The sequence below is a fragment of the Dermacentor andersoni genome, chromosome 10 (genome assembly GCF_023375885.2).
Source record: "Dermacentor andersoni chromosome 10, qqDerAnde1_hic_scaffold, whole genome shotgun sequence".
NCBI classification, from domain to species: Eukaryota; Metazoa; Arthropoda; class Arachnida; order Ixodida; family Ixodidae; genus Dermacentor; species Dermacentor andersoni.
Window position 1 is genome coordinate 45,730,430 of NC_092823.1, and position 12,726 is coordinate 45,743,155.

Consider the following 12,726-nt stretch of genomic DNA (forward strand, 5'->3'; position numbering starts at 1 on the left):
CGATTTCAGTGACTGATCTTAAAAGCGTTTTGTGTGTGCTTAGTTTAACTGCTGCTGAAGTATCGCGCGGTCTCCTAAGCACAAATACAGCTTGCGAAGGGTTCTAGTGCAGATGAAGACAATATATGGTTGCCATTGACGGCTGCCACTCATAGTAGCTCCTAAATATTTTACTTCGTCATGCGCGCTAATTTTAGTTCTTTGAACCTTGTATAAAAGGTTGAAGGGTGCTTTTTTATTGGTGAATCGCGGCCACTTCGTGTCGGTTGCGTAAAATTTCATGCCCCATTTCAGCCGCGAAGCATGTATATTTTTGTAAAGTTGCTAACGCCGTCATAGAAGTCCTGATTGTTTCGTTTGCGTAAACTGCACAATCGTCCACACACACACACACACACGTATTTGAACGAATCATTCTACACAGAATTGAATATTCTATAATGCAACTGAAAATATTAGAAGTGCTAAAACTGAGCCTTTGACCTACTTCAGAGGAGAAATGTGAGTAGCCAGAAACACGTATGAACTTCCCTGCACCGTTTTAAATGTCGTTAAAAACAGCAGATCCATAACACAGTCTTTTTGAGCAATGTGGTAGAAAAATGTCAAACGCTTTCGGGAAGCGTACAAGGACTGCGTCGACATGACTTCCCTTGTTAAGTGCATCGAAAAGGTCGTGAGATATCTGTACAGGTGGTGTTGTGTTTGAGAGTCGTGATCAAGAACTATGTTGCTGATTAAAAAATAGGAATATTGCTTTCATGATCAGTAAAAATCAACGAAAAGTAATATGTTCTATAACTTGTTCCGCGGGAACTAGCACAACGAGAGGATTCGCGCGCACGGTACGTCACAATGCAGCAACCTGCTTACACGCACGCTTTTCGAAACTGCAGATGTCTCGAACCAACAATATGTCATGACTGTAACAAAACTGTTCTAGTCCTTGTCTTGATTTGGTGTTGTGAATTTGTTCGCGTCATAATACCCTGTAAGCCAAATCGTTGCACAAAGTGTAGTATGTGAGTTGAATGGAAAAATCTATATTTCCACTGATTTTCGAAGGTTATCCTTAGGCATCATTCAGTTTTTATTGGCGTAAATAATGCACTAGTGAAAGCGGCTGTTGTTAGGGTGGGTCAGTGTTTAATGCATCAAAAAAAAAAAAAAGGAGAGAGGCTGTCTCCATGGGTACGAAGTTAGATAGCTGTGCTTGCTGGAACTAATTAAAAGAACCTTCGATTTTCATGCTCGCGAGAAATTCTTTTTTCTGCTTGCTTCTTCGTTGGTTTCTTGGTGCATTGTTTTTTCTTGAGCTGCGCTTGTCGTTATCAAGCTTCGGGTTTATTGCAAGTAGACGATTCTAGAAAAGACAGAAACAAAATGAAGTTAGAGGCACAAACGATACCCTTCTTGTTACACTACAAGCAGCGAAGTGAAATACGTCAAGAGTGCGTAGCTGTGTACAAGCAATGGCCTCATGAATGTACCTCACTTCCCGGGATTGCTTGGTGGTAGTTCTAGCTGTATTTTTTATAGGCCATGGGCAGCATAGCGTTTTCTTCCCGCGTGCTTTTCTTGCTTGCAACGCAAACGCGAAATGGTGAGAAATAAAAGCATGCACAAGCTGTGTGCAGAGCGGCACACGAGAAAGAACAACCTGCTAGGTAGAGAACGTCTACATAAACTGCTCTCTGTGTGTGGAGAAAGGAAGAACAAGTAAACGTATTCAAATGAAATAAAAAAAGCGCAAGGAAAAGACGCGAACAGGAAAGAGAATAAGCAATCATTGAGACATGATGTATCTCGGGAAGAAGTAATCTAATACATGTACATATGTGCATATGTGCACAAGGTATGCACACATGCGAAAGCACACTTCGCAGGTGTGACACGTAAGCATTTGGAAGCTTTCTTTCATCAAACACAGGGGTCGCGATTGCGCTGGCGACACATCTGCCAGTTCGGGGAAGAATGAAAATACATTTCTGGAAAAGCTAAATTTGCAAGGCCCTTAGGTTTGCTGTTGCCAGTGTGCAGACCTTGAACTGTCGTTTTAATTATTCGTGGGATACACTAAGTGTCAATCAGCAAATGTGCGGTTGCCTGTACTGTTTGTGCCTATTTTGGTTTGCGCCCTTTCAATTTGTGCCGTATTATCAACCAACTCGGACAACAAGACGTCTAGTTGACGCAATAAACAAATGCAGACGAATAGCCTGTATTTACTACTACAACTACTCGTTTTTATTCATAGGTTCACTTTCGCACTCTAGAAGTGACCAATTTTCAGACGTGAGGGACGAGGCAAATCTCCCCCGATAAATTTGGAGGACGCTTAAGCTTCGCCTTCAAGACTGGAACGCGAGAGCCTTATCGCACTCTGTTCGCACCCCCCATACATTCGCTCGGCATGCTCTTGAGTCACACAAAGGCGAAACATGCGCCTGAGCAAGCGGAACGAACCAAAGAACTCAGTGTCTCGGAGGGAGAAACGATCTACGCGAGCCAAGCGTCGTGATCAGCACGGACAGCCGGGCCGCGACGCGCCATGAAGACGGACGCGATTATGGGGCTGACGCCTCGATGGGGGTCGTCCTCTATCTCGCTTGGGAGCACCACCCAGACGCATGACTCCTCGCCAGCAGCACGACACACATCACAGGGGAGGCTTTCCGACCAGACGCGCTACGGCGCAGCGATCACGTTAGAGGCGTCCCGCGTCGGACGCTGCGCCTAGGAATCGCGCTGTGAGTGGAAAGAGGGGCCCCATCGCCTAAGCACGAGGGTTCGAGTGACGCACGCTGTAAGCTGGAAGGGGAGAGAGTGAGAAAACTTATTAAACGCAAGGGTATTGGGGAGAGAATTGGGGCATCTTTGCACCGGTCCCCGCACGGCCCCAATGCGCTCAAACGAGACGAAGGGGTGCAGAGAGTGAGTGGCCCGCCACCTGTCGGGGCAGCGCCGTGCATTGCGAGGAGAGGGCCTTCTGTGTTTGCCGCAAGATGGCTCTGCGTGTGCGCCAAGCGCAGAAGAAATGTAGCGGAAACGTACTTCGCTACTCGTTTAACTGCGACTTCTGTAATTTACATGCTCATAATTACCGATATACATCGCAGCATAACTTTCTACGGCACGTTTCTAAGGCAACCCCGCATTCACTAGAGGCGCTTTTGTCCCTCTTTGAACCATCGAACTCATGGCTCAGTGGCAGCGTCTCCGTCTCACACTCCGGTGACCCAGGTTCGATTCCCACCCAACCCATCTTGCAAGTTCTCTTTGATTTTGAATTGCCTTCCGCCATTTATTGCTCTCGGCCAACACCGCCGACGCCGATGACACCGGCTTTTCTGCGACACGAGCTCCTTAATGGCGCGTTCACACTGAGACATTCGGCGTCCGGAGCGGCGCCCAGTTCGGCGGCGGCGAGATCCGCCGGAATAACCCTTCCGCGTCGATAGCTCCCGGACCGATTTTTGCGGCAGCTGCCATCGGATTCCCTCACCACGAACCAATCGGAGCGCGTCTCAGCAATTCGAAAGATGGCGGCCAAGCTCGACGCACTCGTAAAATTGGAGCCTTCGAACGCATCACGACATCGGAAATCCTCATCGAATTGGTGCGTAGGCGCCCCGTCCTTTTCGACAAGTACCACGCGAAGCACAAGGTCTAAGCGACCTGACAAGGTGGCGTGACCAAGCTACGCGTGCTCTTGCAAAGCAGGACGAACCCACCAACGCCGGTGGCGTCGTCTCTTCGGCGAATGCTTCTGCGCCTCACGCTTCGCCAGAAAGGAGCTCGCCAGCAGGGCTAGCAGTACTGCCTCTTCTTGGTCAGGGTTCATCCTTGCCTTTCCAAGGAATGGTGGAGACGCGCAAAATTAACACACGAACTCGACGCGGGCGGAGACAACTGCGTAATTTCGAGCCGCGCGAACATCCGTGATATCCCGCGCTCGCTTGGAGGTTAGCACTTTATGGGGCAGATGGCGCTGTATCTCGTTCCGGCAGTGCGGTGCGCTAGCAGTGTGAACGACGCGATTTTTGACGGCAGGAGAATTCCATTCGTTGTAGACGCCGGATTACTTAGTGTGAACGTGCCATAACGCTGTCGCGTTGAAATCAGCTATGTGTTCCTTCCCTTTGCGTACTACGCCAAGTTTCAGCAACAAAAATTAGGCTTCGGCTTGCCAAGCACCAAGTCGAGGTTAAGCACAAGTCAGACGAAACTTTCACTAGTTGAGAGGCATTTTGACATTTCTGAGGCAACATCGCACGTGCGTGTAAGAAGGTGTTGGCAAAAAAGGGCTATTGGAATTTGAATGCTACGAGACGCATTTTTACGTAACACAATAAGCTCGACTGCTGTAAAACTGTCCACAATTGTGTGTTCCTTACCTGATAAGTGAAGTTGGGGCTGGCGCCTCTTCAATTGGAAAATACAATCCTGCGGAGTATGCATACTTTAAAACATTACTTCTGAGCGAGATTGCGTGATTGCGCATTGTTATATGACTGCAATAATTTAGAGTGAACTCGAGCGGATATGACAATTAAAATATGTTATATGCACGAAAATAAAATGTGTTGCGAAAAAGAAAACTGGGAGGATTATTCGCTGAAGACAAAAGCTTGTCATAACAAAAAAAAAAAAAAAAAAAAACATACGGGATAAAACGCAGTGAAAGTACTGCTCGCCGTGAAAAATAGCGTTTTTAGGAAGCAGCGAGAGGATACAAATGCAATAGATTCCAACGAGCTTAATTTCATGATATTTTACACAAATTTCTTTATATTAAATAGGGGTGAGGGAATAGTAATTTTGAAACCTAATTTAACACTAACCAAATAGTGCCGAACCCAAATGGAGCAAATGGAGCATCGAAAACTTTTCGAATCAAAGACGGCTGTTTCACCGATTATTTATTTGGTGCGCCTGTTGAGGAAGGAATAATAGCAATCTAAATTTTTTCTAAGACGTTTTCTTTGTAGATTGCAGAAAGTGTTAACGGTGTTCTTATTGTCCTTCGATTGCCAAAGCGAAAATAAATTTTTATAACTGATCTGCCGGACACTAATGCAAAGGCAATGTATGCTCAGTTGCAATTGATCTTTATTTAAAAAGTAAATAGCAATATTTTTTTTCAGTTGCGTACTTTATTGTTTACTCGTTCTTCGCCTGCATGAATTTGATTGAAATCGGAGCACCGGAATCAAGAAAACATTTCCCAATGTTAAAAACGAGAAAGAATGAATATCTCGTTACCAAAGTGGAATTTTCTAGCCATACACGACAAACGCCTTACTTACCCTGCGTCAGTGCCGACAGGATATACCGGAATAACGCCTTGACGCCCTAAAAGAAGGGTGAAGACGCAATACTCAGTGTCGGGTGTGAATATACGTTCCTCTTGCTATTATTCACTACCCCCATGCTTGTAAATATTTTTCGACAGTACTGTACTGTCGACAGGTATTTTGCACAGTCTTGTCACGTAGACATGCTTGGTCATTCGATCAACATAATTTAGGAGCTCTAATTTATTCCTGCACGACTAGACCTTAAGGCTACTGAAAATATATACCTTGTTTTGGCGACCGTTCATGATGTTCGTAGAATGTTATACGCAGTAAAACTGCCTGGCAGAATTCGTTTCAAAATGACAAGCGTTCAGCCACCTTAGAAAACCAACAGACCATGAAGACAAGCAAAGCGAAAGAAACACTGAACGCACTTCAATAGCGCAATATATTTATCAATTTATGCTACATAAAAATTGAATGATATGGAATAAATAATATTCACACTGTTAAAAGAAAACCAGTACACATCAAATTGAATGTTTCTGCATGGTGAGTGCGGCGTTTAACTCATAGAGATATGATGATGGCTTTGCCACTGTTGTGTTTCTCGAGCACTTATACATTTGTATTTATTGCACAGATCTTTAAGCGCTACCTAGCGCCTCTAGAGGCTATGCCATCAGATGCGGAACGTGTTTAAGATGCCTTAGCCTTAGTATGTGTTCTCATTAGTCGGCGATTGAATTAGCCTTTTTGTGCTCCCTTGGGGACTGCCAGAGCCGAGACCACATAAACAAAGGTAAGAGCACATCATATGACTACCTTATAGTTACCCGGAGCATTTATCTGGCTACTTGAAGTACGTTATTACCCACATTGTACATTTTAAATGACTGAACTTAGCTGTGTAATTCTTGCGTCTGAGCGGTTATTTATAACACGCAATAAATATTTAAAAAAGAGCATCCAATAAAGATAGCGTAATTCTAGGGCTACATCTCAATAGGGTGGACAGACTGACACGGTTTTCCCGTAAGTTAAAATTAAAAATTAAAGAACCAACAAAATCGACTTAGCTTTAAAACCAATTCTAACGTTTCCTTACAGCCTGCCTACGGCAACTGCAACTGTTAGGAATACAAGGGACGTCCATTAATTAATAATTTTTATATTACGCCTAAATTGAAAACAGTGCATCAGGAACAGGTGGTGAAAATCCACGATGCTTCAGTTTGCAGTTTCCATGAAGGTTTCAACAGACAGTGCACATTAAAAGTATGGAAAACATGATTGACCTCGCATTTCAAAAATTCTAGGGGAACATCAGACAAAAGTTGTGGTGGATTGAAATTATGTAGCAAATAAACCTTGGCCAGTGACCACCTTTATTAAGTAAGTAATTACGAATAAGATTAAATAATTTAATTGACCATAATTTGTGAGGACCAATGCGAGAAGTCTAAAAAAATGTAGCTTGACAGGGGAATGCGCTCCATGACATCGAATTTATTTCAAGAATACGTTGAAATGTGCAGATTGGAAATACAGAAAACAAGAAAGAGCGATACAGTTAAATAGTGCATACAAAATCATGAATGGTTTGGCGCTGCAAAAATTCAGCGGGAAGCACGTACATGAAAACTAGATAGGCAGACTTGTAGTTACTAATGAAAAAAAGGAAAAAAAGTACGCTGAACAAGTAAACGATACTTATTGGAGGATGAATGAGAGTACACAGCATAACAGAAACGAACCATTCATGAATGCATGGCCTAAACAACGCACAATGTAAATGAAAAAAGAAATGCAATTCAAATAGCATGCAAGAAGAACTTATCTAGAAATAACAAGAATAAAAATCTAGAAAATTGAGTACATATTTACGTAAGTACACCACATGGTTCTCCAGAAGCTACTTCACTTACATGAACGTCCTTTAGTAATTCGATAGCCGTGTTATAACAGTAACAATATAATATGGCTGATTATGTTCCTCAACAATAGGAGCGTACATACCTGCACAACGTCGCTGGCACTCGTCCAAGGTGGCGAAGTTATTGCGCGTTCCCCCACAGCCGTAGTACCAAAAACCGACGCACCGGCCGGCGTAAGGGTCGTAGTAGTATCGGGCTGACCCACTGCGCCATCCCCAAAAGCAGTAATTCCCATGGCTCGGGTACACGCGGCATCGGTTCGGTATCGACGGCCAGAATCGGTCTGGAATAGAATAGCGATTTTGTCACTTTCAACTTCATTTTGATTTTTTTTGGCAAGTACAGAATTTCCCGGGTCTGGACTTGGTTTTAGCTTGCATGAATGTAACGAAATTTTTTTATGCGAGGTCGGATCCATCCAACGACTCAAGCAGACCACCTTCCAAATGATGCAAATGGTCAGCCGCATCACCACGAAACAGTACGGACTGAAAGAAGACATAACACAGCTAGTCAAGGCCCTGATAATCAGGCGCACTACCTACGCTGCCCCGTACCTACCCCTCGCTCCCAAAGGGAAAGATCAGTTAGACACACTTCTGAGGAAAGCATACAAGCAAGCGCTAGGCCTGCCACTGCGAACAGCAGCCACTCTCAAGCTCACAGCCCCAGGAGTCCATAATATAATAAAACAAGTCATAGACGCCCACCTCACAAGCTAACGAGAACGCCTAGCTCTCACACCCGCAGGAAGAACAGTCCTAGCGTGCCTAGGCTACCCTACACACGGCAAAGGCCACGAACAAGCAATCTATCTGGCCCCCAACAAACAGGAGCACATCAGGGTAGCCCCTATCCCCAAAAGCATGCGCCCGGAACATCATGCCGGCGTCGCTAAGTTCGCGCAAGGACCCTCCTGACAAGATATGGCACTCTCCCAAACACACTTAACACAGATGCCGCGCAATACCCCCGAAAACAGCCATGAGGGCCACCGTTGTCGACCATAACATTCAAGAGGTGGTCTTGATGACGTTCCGCACTGCCAGCGCCCTCGAAGTGAAGGAGACAGCCATGGCCTTGGCCATAACCTCTAGTCTAACTAATGAGCACGTCACAATTATTACTGGCTCCCAGGCAGCTTGCCGTAGCTACGCGTAAGTAGAACATCTTCCATCGCCCACCGACTCTACAAACAAGCCTCCCGATTCTCGGAAATTGAAACAGTATGGACTCCAGGACACGAGCCCCTCCGTGGAAATCAGCGTGCGCATGATATAGCCCGGGCTCATGCCTCCCGGCCGCAACAAGAGGAATACGGCCGTATCTATGGAGCCCGCGCGTTTTACAATACAACGCCATACTACAATGTCACAGACTGAACAGACGACAATACCCACCTCCACGTGAACCTCTCACGTGAAAGCGCCCTAGCGTCGGACGACAATTACAAATCAACACAGACCCCAATTTAAGCAGACTATACGCAATATATCCTACCTAAACTATACTCACACAAATGCCCCCTTTGTAGCGACTACGCCTGCCTATATCACACTACCTGGGCATGCCCCGACGTAAAGACAGCCCCGCAAATACCCAACCCAACACGCGAGCAGTGGGAGGCCTTGCTGACTAGCTCGGATCATCGTGGCCAGAAGCAAATGGTGCGGTGGACCTGGGTGACAGAAAGAGCCGCAGGAGCCCTGGACTGAGGGCGCATTCCTGCAGAAGTAGAATGACCCCTGCGTGTCCTTTTTTTTCAATAAATGTTTTTCGTCCTGTTCCTCCTCAGAACTAGGAACTAGGTGTTATGTTTTTGAAGTGTGCGGCCGAGGAGTGGCAGCGTTGCTTTTATGTTGTTTACGAATGAGAGCGTTCACTAGCTGAACAAATACGACCAGCCTATAGGATCGGAGGGAAAGTTTGACGCTGTGGGAAATTTAACTTGTGCTATACATTGTAACAGTGATGTTCTTGCGTTCTGTATCCCCCTGACACGGTTAGGAAATACGAAGAGAAAACCCATCGTATCTTATTCAGCAAGAAAGCTCGAACGTATCCAACAGCAAGAAACGAACGTATCCAACAGCATTGACACTCCGTTAGTGTGTGACTTGACTAATTAGCCACACTACAGTAAACTTGAGCCTTTGGACAGGCCAGTTCAATTAAAAAGGGCAGTTTCTTAAATGCGCTAAACAATAATTTAATTCATTTTGATAACTCAGGGAGATAATATAGAACGTTCCTCATTATTGAACTTGTGTGTTGTGGCGTTAGATCTCCAGTGACCATGAGAAGCACAGCTCAAGTGTATCGCTCGTTTTTAACACCATGCATTGTGAACGCAGTGAAAGCTGAAATTAGAAGTATTACATGGTACATGCCTTATTTTAAATGTGCTAAATGGTGTTAAGGATGCTAAATGGTGCCCGGAGTTTAAGTATGGAGGCGTGGAAGTGAATGTTAGGTGCGATGTGCGGGAAAATGTTAAAAGGGTGGGTCTTAATTGGGAGTTACATAAAGATTGACAAACGTTCTTTTTCTACTAGTTACAGGTGTCGTATAAAATGCGTAGAAATTTCAAACGGTACCTTGGACGAAACAGAAATGGCAGCGTCCTTAAATTAATTAAACAGGGGCGGCAGGTTACGGGTGTTTGTTGCAGAAATTTTCTATTCGTTATGTGGGCTTATTTACAATCTGAGTTTAAGATTTACCCGCTGCGTTGCAATATCTAGAAATACTGTCGACTCCGAATTTGTCAAAAACACTGGCAGCTTTATGAATAATGCATGTGCAGGTCAGAGGGGGGAAATGCGAACTTTTAAAGGCTAAATGCTAAATAATACTTGTTCAAGTCCTCCAAAGCGCTGAAAATGCATTTAACGTTCTCGTTTTCGGTTATCGCATCAGCAGTGATCCTGACGCAGTACGCCTTTTTTATGCTCACAAAACAACGTTCCTACGACAACTGTTTCTTTTTCTTTGCAGATGGATACTGAAATCATTGCCTGCTCTGGTCATGGACATGCCTCGTTTTGAGGCTATGCAAATCGATGAAAACCATTCATGTAAATGATGCCGCCCAACTCGCATAGATGTTACATGCGGACCCCTCAGATCTGTCTTACACAACGGCTGAGGTATACTTAGTTAATAACTAATAAATAAATAAATAAATAAATAAATAAATAAATAAATAAATAAATAAATAAATACCAACATTTTGTCAGTGCGCCTCGATGATTAAATACGTTTCTGAGTTCGAACATATTATATTCTGTTACATAGCACACAAGGCGTAGGTTACGCTACAGAATTCATAATTAAGATATTGTTGAAATGGGGAGGCATGCTAGGAATCACGTACGACCTAAGTTTAATGTGACAGAATAATTACTGGCTTTACTGTGGAATAACTGCATACGTGCACCTCCAGAAGGGCCCGCGGCATTCAGGAAGAGAGCGCAACGACTGCTGATTGCCTTCCTGCGAGACACGGGGCTCATCGACACCTGGTGACACACCCCTGATCTCAACTCGAAGGAGGATCAGGCGGAACAATTGCCGGCTATGTATGCCAGGCTAACCCCGCCTGCTTCAACATCACCACCACCACCACCCACCACCACTAGAAGCTGGGACGGCTTGGACTAAAGTCATCATACAGTAATGTTCTTTCGTATTCTTACCGCTTATTAACAGTTAACGAGCTTCTTGCGTTGTCATGCAATCATCGCTTGAGCAGAAACAGCACCGTAGAACAGGACGTCAGGGAGGGAGAGACAACGGTGCTTTCTCTCTCACTTTCTGTTCCGTTTAGCTGTTTCTGCTAAAGGAACAGCTAAAGATTTGCATGAACCAAAGAGCCCAAATGGCTACGCTTGTGCAGGTTCTCAAGACCGCTCCACCTTCGAAAAGTTTGACTAGAATTGTTTTAGCCCTGATGTGATTCAGTCGCCTTACTTAGTGCAAGTGTAATTAAAAAGGAAATGACTTGGCTGCAAAAGGGAACGGAATATATACAACAGTTGTTTCATTGCACTCAAAGAGCATAGGATATAATGAAAGGGAGGAACATAGTGCTCTCGCATTCAAGAAGAGGAAACTTACGTTTGGTGCACGTTTGTTGGCACTCCATCATGGTGGGGAAATTGTTCCCCGCATACGTGCACTGCCGGCCTTGGACACAGGTTTTGTTCGTCGGGTTGTAGTAGAAAACGAGGTGTTCGGTGCCCTTCTCACAGGACGATAGAGGCCGCGGAGCTTTGCACACGTCACCTGAAATGCACCGCGCAAGTCTACGACGTTGCAATGATTCAGCGAGTTTTCGTCGGAAGCAAAACTTCGAAGAATACATCGCGGGATTCGAGAAGAAGCTCTTCTATTCATACGGGGCGTTTGCTTTAAAATCGGCAAAGTATTGTTTCCAAGATAAGGCGATATCGCTGAGGGTCGAGAAATTCGTCTAACTCAACCTGCATCTCGATCGTTTGCCTCACACAGAGAAATCGCCTAACCGAATTGATAGGCGGGGAAATAATAAACACAACGACGCGGGGGAAAACTGCCAACCCTTGTTTATCCGGAGACACGCATTTATTGGGCATCCTGCTTACTAAGTGAACGTAATACGGCGACAGTAAGCAGAGGAAGGCCAAAACTATTACAAGCTTCTCTATGTAATAAAAGTAGTAACGACTGCCAACCAACAATGCAGAACAACTATTTTTCCCCCAATACGACAAGGACAAATTGTATGCAGGACTTCCATATCTGTTTTCGAAAAAGACTTCCTCCTGTTCGCTTACCTCGGTTTATATGACACTGGCTATGTATAAAGGTTTGTGTGAGTACTCACATTGTTGTGACCAGGTGTGTCTTTTTGAACGCGTTTATCTATTATATGCGGGATGTGCGTAAAAATGCGCATCTTGCACCGGTAAACATCGGATCGCAGTTTGTGACTGTGCTGTACGCGTCTCGTCATCCCCGTCTGGCAGCGCTGTCAAGTGCTTTCGTGACTTCTAACTCAGTTAAAACACCCTGACAAAACGTGCTCTCGTTTAATACGCTTTAGGCGCTATACTAAAACATAATAGACTAGTTATGTGTTTTGTTACGTGATGAAACCTAAGTCAAGACCCCGGAGAAAGAACGCGCGACTTTTGGATGAGTTTTTCAGAAAAGCCAGCCAGTCCTCTCGATCGGAATGCTATTAAGTTGATAATGCTACTACGCCACGGAACAGATTCGCATAAAAAGTCTCCTCATAAACAAGACGCTGTTGCATAAACACGTCGCTCGTTAGCATTGTGCATTCTTATCGTTATAGATTATTATAGTTTTTAAGTTGTGTTAGGGAAAAAATGCATTTAAAGTATAACAATGCAGGAATAAAATAAACCCGCTATGGAAAAATGAGTGATTTAAGGGCGCCGGTAAGAATCCAATGCCGGTCTGTGATATTTATCGCGCAGAAC

At 44.7% G+C, this 12,726-nt stretch overlaps 1 protein-coding gene across 2 annotated transcripts in view; it reads right to left on the reverse strand.

Moving 5' to 3' along the window:
• Positions 1-1,126: 1,126 nt before the first annotated feature.
• The window catches only part of LOC126543127 (BPTI/Kunitz domain-containing protein-like), a 53,833-nt gene continuing 42,233 nt past the window's right edge, over positions 1,127-12,726 (reverse strand). For both annotated transcript variants that reach the window (XM_055062260.2, XM_050190277.3), the window contains exons 3-7: positions 11,357-11,524; positions 7,320-7,520; positions 5,310-5,355; positions 4,398-4,446; positions 1,127-1,363 (exon numbers count right to left, since the gene is read on the reverse strand). In XM_055062260.2, coding sequence (XP_054918235.1) covers positions 4,428-4,446; positions 5,310-5,355; positions 7,320-7,520; positions 11,357-11,524 — 434 coding nt within the window. In that variant the 3' untranslated portion in view covers positions 1,127-1,363; positions 4,398-4,427. The remainder of the gene's footprint in view (positions 1,364-4,397; positions 4,447-5,309; positions 5,356-7,319; positions 7,521-11,356; positions 11,525-12,726) is intronic.